This window comes from Larus michahellis, chromosome 1 (genome assembly GCF_964199755.1).
Source record: "Larus michahellis chromosome 1, bLarMic1.1, whole genome shotgun sequence".
NCBI lineage: Eukaryota > Metazoa > Chordata > Aves > Charadriiformes > Laridae > Larus > Larus michahellis.
In genome coordinates, this window is record NC_133896.1 from 83,082,517 (window position 1) to 83,092,045 (window position 9,529).

Consider the following 9,529-nt stretch of genomic DNA (forward strand, 5'->3'; position numbering starts at 1 on the left):
GCCAGTGATTAGTGGTGTACCCCTGGGGTCAATATTGAGTACTTAGATGCATTAAGAAACATATGTCCAGCAGGACAAGGGAGGCAGGTGATCCTTCCCCTCTAGTCAGCACTGGTCAGGCCATGTGTCAAGTTGTTTGGTTCTGGGATCCCCTGTACAACAAGAATATGGACTTACTGGAGTGAGTCCAGCAAAGGACCACAGGCATGATGAAGGGACTGGTGCATCTCTCACATGAGGAAAGACTGAGAGAGCTGGAGAAGAGAAGGCTGAAAGAGGATCTCACCAATGTACGTAAAAACCTGACAAGAGGGAATGAAGAAGAGGGAGCCAGGCCCTTCATATAGACCACCGACAGAACAAGAGGCAATGGGCATAAATTAAAAAAAATTAACTACAATCTGAATGAAAGAAAAAAATTTCACTGTGACAGTGGTCAAATACTGGAATAGGTTGCCCAGAGGGGCTGTGGAGTCTCCATCTGTGAGGATATTCTAAACCAGACTGGACACAGTCCTGGACAACCTGCTGCAGCTGACCCTGCTTCATCAGGGAACAGTGGGACTCAAGTGTCCCACTCAACCTAAATGATTCTGTGATCTGTAAATTAAAAAAAATATTTCTTAGAAAGACATATCATGTGATTTGCTAAGGTTCAGATATATAATTTCTTTTCTTGATACACTGAGGAATCTGCAGAAATGAGTTCTTTCTTTCCAGTCATTTTCCAGTCACTGGCTTTTAGTATGTGCCTCGAAATTTCACATCAGCTTAAGTGGTAGGAGGACCGGGTAATAAGTAGTGGAAAAATGTGAAAATAGCAGAAATTCACAAATTTTGTTGAATTATATTTAAGTTACTGCTTTCTTCCTGTTGACTAATCAAGGATATTCCATTTTTCTAAGTAGTGTGAAATTTAATTTGGAACCGTTATTAAGAAATATCAATCCAAATATGATGTTCTAGACATAGTATATTGTTTTGAGAGGCTAATTTTGATTGAATGAATCTCTAATAGCACGTCTTTTATTTACAGCTCTGTTCAAGGTACACTGTTGATTTCCAGATGTTTTTGTATACATTCAGTGCCTTTAGGTTTTTTAATTATTTTGCCTGAAAGGCATAACAACACAATGTTATGATTCCCATCTCATTTAATTATTTTTGCAAGTTTGTGTTCTGTGGAATTCTTTGCATCTTTTCCTGGTCTTTAGCAATATCCGGTTTTCATATTTAATATGTTATTTATTCCTTTCATAGAAATCGTTAACATATATGAATATATCTCAAAATTAAGCTGAAGAGACAGAATAATTACTAGAATTCATTCCCTATCCTGCGTCCCACACCAGTTACCAACTCTTTTACTTCACAGCTATAAACTTGTTTCAGAGCTCTGGCAAGATAAAGACAATTGTAGATAAATAATTTTCTTCAAAAGTTAAGAATGTCCATGCTTTGCTTCTCTGTGCATGTATTCGCCATCTCCACTCCTTGTGTGATGCTGAGCATCCAGGTGCTGTCCTGAACAGCAAAAATGACCATTGATTTCTCCAAAAGGAAATGCTTTTTGAAGTGTAAATCAGATACATTGGATGGGCTGACACAATATCAAAACTCTTAAGTGCCCCATCGGGCTTTCAAATTCAAGAATTCAATGAAAGAACTTTATAAAAGCACAGTGTTGATTTCTGTGTTTATTATTCAGTACAAACAGCCTTAGAATAGCATCCTGAAAGTCTCCTGATAGCACATTTCAGAGGACAACTGGTTGACAAATCACAGAAGTGCTGCATAGAAACAATTCCCACTGCTAATGGGCATATGGGCTAGATAGGTCTACAAAAATCTTGAGTCCAGTATCTGAAGTACCTCAAGGGCCAGAAATAGGGAGTTTAAAACCATGACCACATACAGCACTGCACAGAGCGCAATAGCTACAGCACCACACTGATCCCAAGGGAACGGACTTGAACATGTGAGGATGGTTTTGGTTTTCATTTCTGTCTTTGGTGATTATATGTCAACATTCCAGTCTAGAAGCTCCAGCACTACCACCAGCAGCACTGACAGCTCATGTCTCAACAGGACTACAAAGCCACCAGCACTGATACAACCCCAATTTCAACAGTAAATCCTCCGTAGGACCCATCAATATCTTCTCTATTTGCCAACACAGCATAATCCCATAGTCAGGGAAAGGAGAGCAACAACTGCAGAGGTGGAGAGGGAAACACATTCTTGATTGCTTCAATAATGACACACAATTACCTGTATTCCCTTGACTCCAGAAATCCTGCCTCTTGACTAGTTTGGTTGAAGTTGGCCTATAAAACATGGTGCGCAGCTGGGTCCTTCCAACAGAACGAAGTAATGACATGGGTACACACTTTTAGTCCGGTGCAGTACTGGAGGTTTATTTTTGCTGCAAGATTTACAGAAGGTGCAGTCTATAGTTTCACCCTCTTCTCTCTAACTGGCAGCACTGGGATGCAAAAGGAGAGGCTGCCACCGGGAGAAGTCTGTTTATATGTTTCTGACAGTGAACAGCAGGCTTCACTTTCCTGGTCCTGCTGGCACCAGACAATGGAGATGCAGGGAATGGAAATGACAGCTGATGCTCAGGAACGGAGGAAAATGGCCAGCTCAACCTCAGGGATCTGAAGACCCAGCGTCGGTTGTGACAAAACTTCTGTTGGGAACGGGTCTACCACTGAGGATAACTCACCCTTGTGGGCAACAAGCCTGTCTCTACAAAGCACCTCTGTGAGGGTGTGGAAAGGGCAAGTCCTTGGTCTTGTGCAGAGCTTTGGTTTGCAGGACAATGATCCACTTGTACCACTGATGAGATGGTTATGAGACGAAAATGCGCGTGGGATTTATCTGAGAGATTTCTCACAGATCCATGGAGCAGCATATTCACAGCTGGAGGCCTGAAAGTGACCTTTTATCAGGACAGCACAGTGTTGCACAGGGCTGTTAGAGGTGATCCTGCAAGAGACACAGAACAAAAGTGAGACTGAGAGAAAATGACGAGATTGTCTCCTGGAGGCGAGCAAGAAAAAACATCTGATTTTGAAGGGTGGAGCCCAGAGGAAGTGAAAGAACCCAGCCCCCAAGGGGCAGCTGTTACAAAACCAAATGTACACCAAAAAACTACCTGCCTGGGAGATTACACATCTAAGTAATTTTGCCATTGCAGAACCCAGATCAGAACCAAACACAGACACGATGCCCTGCAGTGTCAGTGATATCCACCGGCATGAGAACAACAGCGCTGAGAGTTTCACGAAAAGGTGATTGCCTCCAAGGGCCTTGTAAGACCAGAAAGCTGGGTAACTAAGCCAAGTGCTTCGAGTGCTGACCTGCGACAGTGAGATCTCGGGCAAGTTTCCTTGCTGCAGAAGTGTTAGAGACTAACACATTGTGTTAACTGCCATAAAAAGGAAAGGGCCAGGAAAGTCACCGGACCAAATCATAATGGTTTTTCTCATGCAGAATGCTGAGTTTTGTCCAAATGAAGACTGAGCCAAAATTAAAGTTCTGACTTGGGTTGGCAGCAGCAAAGCAGCAAAGGTCTAGGTCCTCCCACCTAGTGACACCAGCGCTTGGCAGAATGCGTGCGAGGTGGCTAAACCCTATAAAGCCAAGATGGACCATATGCTTTTCTGACTGAGCAACTGTGTGGGCAGTGCAGGTGAATAATCCTTGGTCTGAGCAGCTGGAGGGAAGTAGAGAGTGAGATACTAACATTAGCTCTGCTTTTCACAGGCAGGTGCCTTTACAAGGTGCAGTGCAGCAAAAAGTAGGCTCTTTCAGGTTCAGTGCCGTACAGGTGATGACAAGAAGAAAATCTACCCAGGAAGAAAGCTCCTGAGATCTGGTGCACGAACTCTGGGTGTTGCAGAACACCAGGCAATCTGAATTAGCACTGATGTTTTTAAAACAGCATTAAACTCACTTGGTGCCATTGAATATAGAGCCATCTTCCCAAATCCAGACAGAGCCTGTGCTGTTCCTCAGTCCAATCCAGAAACATTCTGTCTGAATACTCTTGAACAGGTCCTAGAAATGGTGATGAATTACAAAATGACCAATGAAAGCCAGCCTGAAAACGGAGGCAAGGGTAAGTAAAGAGACCAGAGAGCAAGACAGATCCGCTCGCCCGACTGTTCCTTAGTGGCTGACAATGCTGCTTCTCCACACCTTCGAATCGGGAAGATCAGCCCTGCAGAACATGCCTGGAGTAAAGACTATGTGTGTGTACACTCACAAGGAAGTCAGCGTGCTTTCAGGGGTCCTGGGCAGCTTCTTCCAAGGACATTTCTCAGGGCGATATGTGTGAACCAACTGGACCCCAGCCTCCTGGAGTTTCCTACACAGAGCTTTATGTAGAAACGTGTGCTATTAATATTAATATTAATGCTCTGCCACACAGCTAACTAGCAAGCTAATACAAAGTATTAACAATTAAAGGTAAAATCAGGTCAGGGCAGAAAGCGTAGGCACCAACAGACGTGTGTAAAGAGCCCAGGACCAAAGCTCATTACATTTTATATAAACTTTCCCGCTTATGTGTTTTCAATGTTCATTTCCTTTTGCCTAACCTTTAACACTTATCGTTAAAAGGTGAAGCCTGCAACAGAAACTCAGCCCTGAAGTAAATCCCCCTCCCCAAAAAAAAGACAAAGACAAGGGAGAAATTTGTCTTGTCCACATTTGTAATGAAACCCAATGAAAACAGCCTTTCAGGTAGTTTGGCTGGGCTCCATCCTTGTCTCCTGCTGGCATGAACAACGCTTGAGAGCAGTGTCTTCACACAGAAGCATTGACAAAGCTGGCTTGGTCAAGTGGTGGGAATAGGAGTAGCTTGAGGAATGCCTGAGTGTTGCTGGTGGTTTGGAGGGGACTGTGCTTCCCTGACAGGTGAAGGGAGGTTGGACAGTCACAGCCTTTGCAGCACAGGGCATGTACAGCTGGGAAAGTCTTGTTTATGCGGGGAAGTCTGAGCAGGGACAATGGGTAACACTCTAGTAGCAGAGACAATAGGAGGAAAGCAGCCAGACCAGGGAGGCTTTCTTCTTGCAAAGAAAGGGGTAATCTGGGGAAGATGAGTATTTTCCAAGGAATCAGGATTTGCCTAAGAAAGTGTGACAGCCTGGTAGATGCTCCCAGCCAAGCAGAGACCTGGCTTTATAAGCCCCCACAGAACATCATACAATGCAACTTCTGTCCAGGCACTGGAAGCTGTCCACGTTCATTGGGCCTCAGCTAATAGGCCCTGGCTTGCACAAAACCAGATCAAGTACTTCTGCTCTAATTAGGCAGATGTGCCTCACCTCCTTAGTGATCAGCTCTACCAGTTCCTTTAGTGGTCACACATGCCCCTGCCCCCAGTGAGCACCTGCTAGAAAATGAGCAGTGAAACAGAGGGTTCCTGATTTCACCAGCACAGCTGAGGTTTTTTGGCAGAGAGAGGAAGTAAGCATTGAAAACAGACTGAGAAAGAAATATCTGTGTGTGAACACAAGGGTCACTGAGCGGGAGGAGCTGGGGTGGTTGTTGGGCGGAGAGCTATCGCTTTTGCAAAGGAAGCGTTTCTGAAGAGTAGGGACATATTGGCTTGTAGGCAATGAGTACAGAGAATGCACGGTGCCACTTTTCCTGTGAGCATTCGTATCAGCTTTGTCGGGGCTAGGAGGGGAGGTGGAGAGGGGCAGTGGAGAAGGCTGTCTCCTAGCATCCTTCATAGGTTGATTCTGAGGGTCCCTGAGGGACCCTCACCTCTCCCTTCTCCCCTTTGTTTCTTTGCCTGCTGGGAACTTCTACGGTGTACACTGAAACTGGAAGTGCACTATAATGTCACAGTCATAAATCCTTCCTCTCCTTTAAAGTCAAAGTATTGCCAAAGTGACAGCACTGCTTGGATGTCAGTCACTGAGGAGGTATCTGCAAGGAAATGGAAGATCCTCAAAGAATAAGAAAACCATTACCATTTCTCTGGTATCGCTGATCACCAGGAGATGAGCTCCCTGCTCCGAGCAGGATTGCTGGCTGGAATGCCAGTCCTTCTTCTCCTTGGAGAAGGAGTAGCAGCTCCCTCTGTAGGCCACCCACTGCTCAGGGCAGGGTGGATTCCAACAGCCTGCAAAACAATCATGCATCTCTCTTCCCATTCACAGTCACAGCCTAGTTCATTACAAACACATTTCACAAATACACCCTCTCCAGAAAATTATTCTCTGCAGTTACAGGAATGCCATCCCCGGAGCTCTTCTGAGACTGGCAAACACAGTGTAATTACCTGCATCAGAGTCTCTGAAGGGCTCTGTTAAAGGCATCCATTTTCCAGATGGGAATAGGTGGGAGAGTGTGTAGGGGTCTCTTGAGACCTTCCTTTTCCTTCCTCATGTTTTTGCATTTTTGTTTCCCCCCCTTTTTTGTTCTGTCTTCTCCATATGAGCTTTGTCTTTGACCCATGTTTCCTTCTGTTCCATGAGATAGGCAAAGCCCTGGCACCTGACAAGTTTGTGGCAGGTGGCCCATTTCCATACAGCCTACACTAGCGCTGGCTGCTGCGAGGGCATATCCTGTAGCACATTTCTGAAGAACTGCTGCTTCATAGCATTTCACAACAAGCTGGTCAAAAGGCTTAAATTTCCTAGGAACAGGAATCATTTTATAACAGCTGCTAGTCATGGAGGTCTTGCAGTTTGAAGTGCCCTCCTTTTCCTTCCTAACAGGAGACCAGCTGATGCTACTAGCCCATGGATGGCCACTGAGCACCTCAGGGTTCATTCTCTCACTGTACAGCACTGATGTGCTGACAAAAAAAAAAATGGGCCTTCAGGTTACAACCTCCAGCCTAGAGCTGTATTCATCAGGATGTAAATATTCCTGAGTGGCTGAGCACCCAGCACAGTGTGCTTGCTATACACTGAAGTCTACTCAGTCACCCTTTCAAAGGCACCTTTGATGCATTCTACCCCTTACTGTCTTGTTCCTGCTGAGGGGAGGTCTAACCAGATCAAGCTTAACATTTAAAAATCTCAGAAAAAAGAAGCAAGTCTTTTTTCACAGGTAAAAGGTTCTTCCATGCTTTTCTTGGACCTCTGAGCAGATTTCAAGAGCTCTGTTTTGTTCCCTGACAAAGTTCTAAATTCAAATAAAATGTTTTCAATGGAGGAGATTCATTTACCCTTGATAATAAAGCCCACTGTTGTTCCCAGCAATGCCAAGAAGAGGATCCCTAGAATCACTGCAATAATCCAACAGGTAGTACATGACACAGGAGAATCTAACAAGAAGAAAAAGAACATAAATGTGAGAAAGGTGAGGCTTTCTCAATGGTATCAGCTCTAAAAATACAATTTGCATTGAACTGCAGTGTCTCTTTACTTCAGCCTGCACTCATGTCAGAGTCCAATACTGTCTGACCAGGTTCTTTTTGAGATTCTACACACGGATAATTTAATGTTTAATACCCAATTTACCTATTTGAAGATATGTGATGTTACGCGGGATTCTGATTTATCAGAATGATACAGTTATGTCTTGAAAGCACAACATAACGGCAAATTACTTTTAGCAGAATACAGGAATTCCAATGCACAGCTGAATCACAATACAAATGTGATTCTCATTGCCAGTCTCTATGGCTAACCATCACAACACTGGGTGGCACCGGGAAGGAATATGTGTGTTTAAGCAGCTCAAGCCTGTTGCTCTCTTCAAAACTTTTTGTCAGTTGTTCGGGGGTTGTATTCTGTGTTAGGCTGAGCCATGTATGCTCCCCCCATGCTGGTCTGGCTAACTCAGGAAGACATTCACACTCTTTTGATTAACTCGTGGACAAAAATTTACACAACCAACTGATCCACGCAACAGGTACAGCCAGTTGATCCACCCAACTGATGCAACTGTTAATCTAAAAAAAGGTACCTCTCTGGTCCCCTTAACGCTAAGTTCAACTTTCTTTCTGACAGCTGTGTTCAACCACTGCATACTTCATGAGCACATTTCACTTGCCCATCTCCTTTGAGCCTTCTCCCATCGTAGGGGCTTATTGATCAGTCACAACTCAGGATGACGTCTGAAGGGTCCCAAATCCAAATATAATGACTGTTTTGATATGGCATCAACAGAAATCATTAGACCACACATTATTTAAATCTGTTGGAGCTGCAAGTCTCCAACTTTAACCTGCCTTGAACTGCCCAACCTTCACAACTTCAAACAGCAGGATAGAAAATAAAAAATTTTAGCATACAAATGCAGATCTCTAATTCAGACATGAAATCTGCTAGACTGTTTGTTCAGTAATGCATACATCTTTCCCATTATTAAGAGACTTTACCTTTGCTCTTGGTGTTCTGGTTCTCCTCTGTACTTTGTCTTCTCATTTTCTGTTTCTTGGAAGAGGGGCTGTATTTCACATTCAGATAGATGTGCTCATTTGTATTCCCATCACATGCTTTTAAGTTTTGCCTTTTTTCACTTTTCTTTATTTGGAATTTAAAAGTGCAATTAGTTACAAAGTCCAGACCTGGATTTGAATTTCCCTGAAGGTCAATAGAGCTTTCCTCCCAGCAGCTTGGAGTCATTTCTGACAACAAAGCATATTAGCCAAAGAGTAACACATACAAGGAATGATGTTCTAAATCAGCTTTCTGGAATACAAAATAATTTAAGCAAGAGCTCTATCTTTTGTGATTAAACTGCTGCTATGACGGATGCTAAGTAGGTCAGTGTTATACAGTGGATCTTGCTTTCACAGGTAAGTGAAGTTATCTAGCATTCTCCACAACAACTAATATAAGTAAGCAACTTAGGCTTGACCAAGATGACAAAGGTGAGGTAAGGAATTTCCTTATGCAGCAAATGGATGCACGTGGGTAATTCTAGTGGAACAATTGGCAGAATGCATTTCTCTCTTTCACTGCAAGCACCGTCAATAAAAACAATACAGATGCATTTGATCTATTTCAACGACATACTGATTTAAAAACAAAAGTTCTTTGAGTATTGAGACAAGAAAATCGGTGGGACGTTACCTTAATTCCACAGGAGGAAGCTGAAATATAATAGCAGAGGAGGTGATGCATCTGTCCTGGTTTCCATATGTGACTCTGCAGGGTTACAAAGTGATCATTATCATCAGACTGAAACAGGGCAGCTGAGGGATGAGAAAAAAGTATTGTGGTCACCCACACAGGAAACTTGCATTCCTTCACCCCAGCACAAAGCTTTACCCTTTCAGACTTACAGTGACAAAACCTATGCCTACCATGGTCACATGAAACTCGGTTTGAGCTAATTGAAGTGTCACATTCACTGAGCAACAGAATACATTGAACAAATTGAACCTGCAGAATCCACTACTAAAATCATAGGCTCGTACTGCCAGTTCTTTTCCTACAAGAACAATTTCTCTTATTTGCCCAACAGTATCAGTCTTTCCACACAAGTCTTTGGTCTGTGTAGAAAAAAGATGCTCATGCCTGCTTTACAGATAGGTTGGGACCTGACT

At 43.5% G+C, this 9,529-nt stretch overlaps 1 protein-coding gene across 1 annotated transcript; it reads right to left on the minus strand.

Annotated features, from left to right (window-relative positions):
• Positions 1-1,825: 1,825 nt before the first annotated feature.
• On the minus strand, positions 1,826-9,189 carry LOC141737800 (killer cell lectin-like receptor subfamily G member 1). Its single transcript, XM_074572774.1, has 6 exons — positions 9,054-9,189; positions 8,357-8,605; positions 7,199-7,297; positions 5,994-6,145; positions 3,962-4,065; positions 1,826-2,991 (listed from the first exon to the last, which is right to left on the minus strand). The coding sequence occupies exons 2-6, from the start codon at positions 8,601-8,603 to the stop codon at positions 2,880-2,882; spliced, it is 714 nt and encodes a 237-aa protein (XP_074428875.1). The 5' UTR covers positions 8,604-8,605; positions 9,054-9,189; the 3' UTR covers positions 1,826-2,879.
• Positions 9,190-9,529: the final 340 nt, after the last annotated feature.

Excerpts from the sequence above, each read along its gene's own strand:
- LOC141737800 (XM_074572774.1), bottom strand. The coding sequence starts at position 8,603 with ATGACTCCAAGCTGCTGGGAGGAAAGCTCTATTGACCTTCAGGGAAAT. Across the intron at positions 7,298-8,356 it reads CCAGAACACCAAGAGCAAAG|ATTCTCCTGTGTCATGTACT; the intron begins GTAAAGTCTCTT and ends TCTTCTTGTTAG. Across the intron at positions 4,066-5,993 it reads TCAGCGATACCAGAGAAATG|GACCTGTTCAAGAGTATTCA; the intron begins GTAATGGTTTTC and ends CACCATTTCTAG.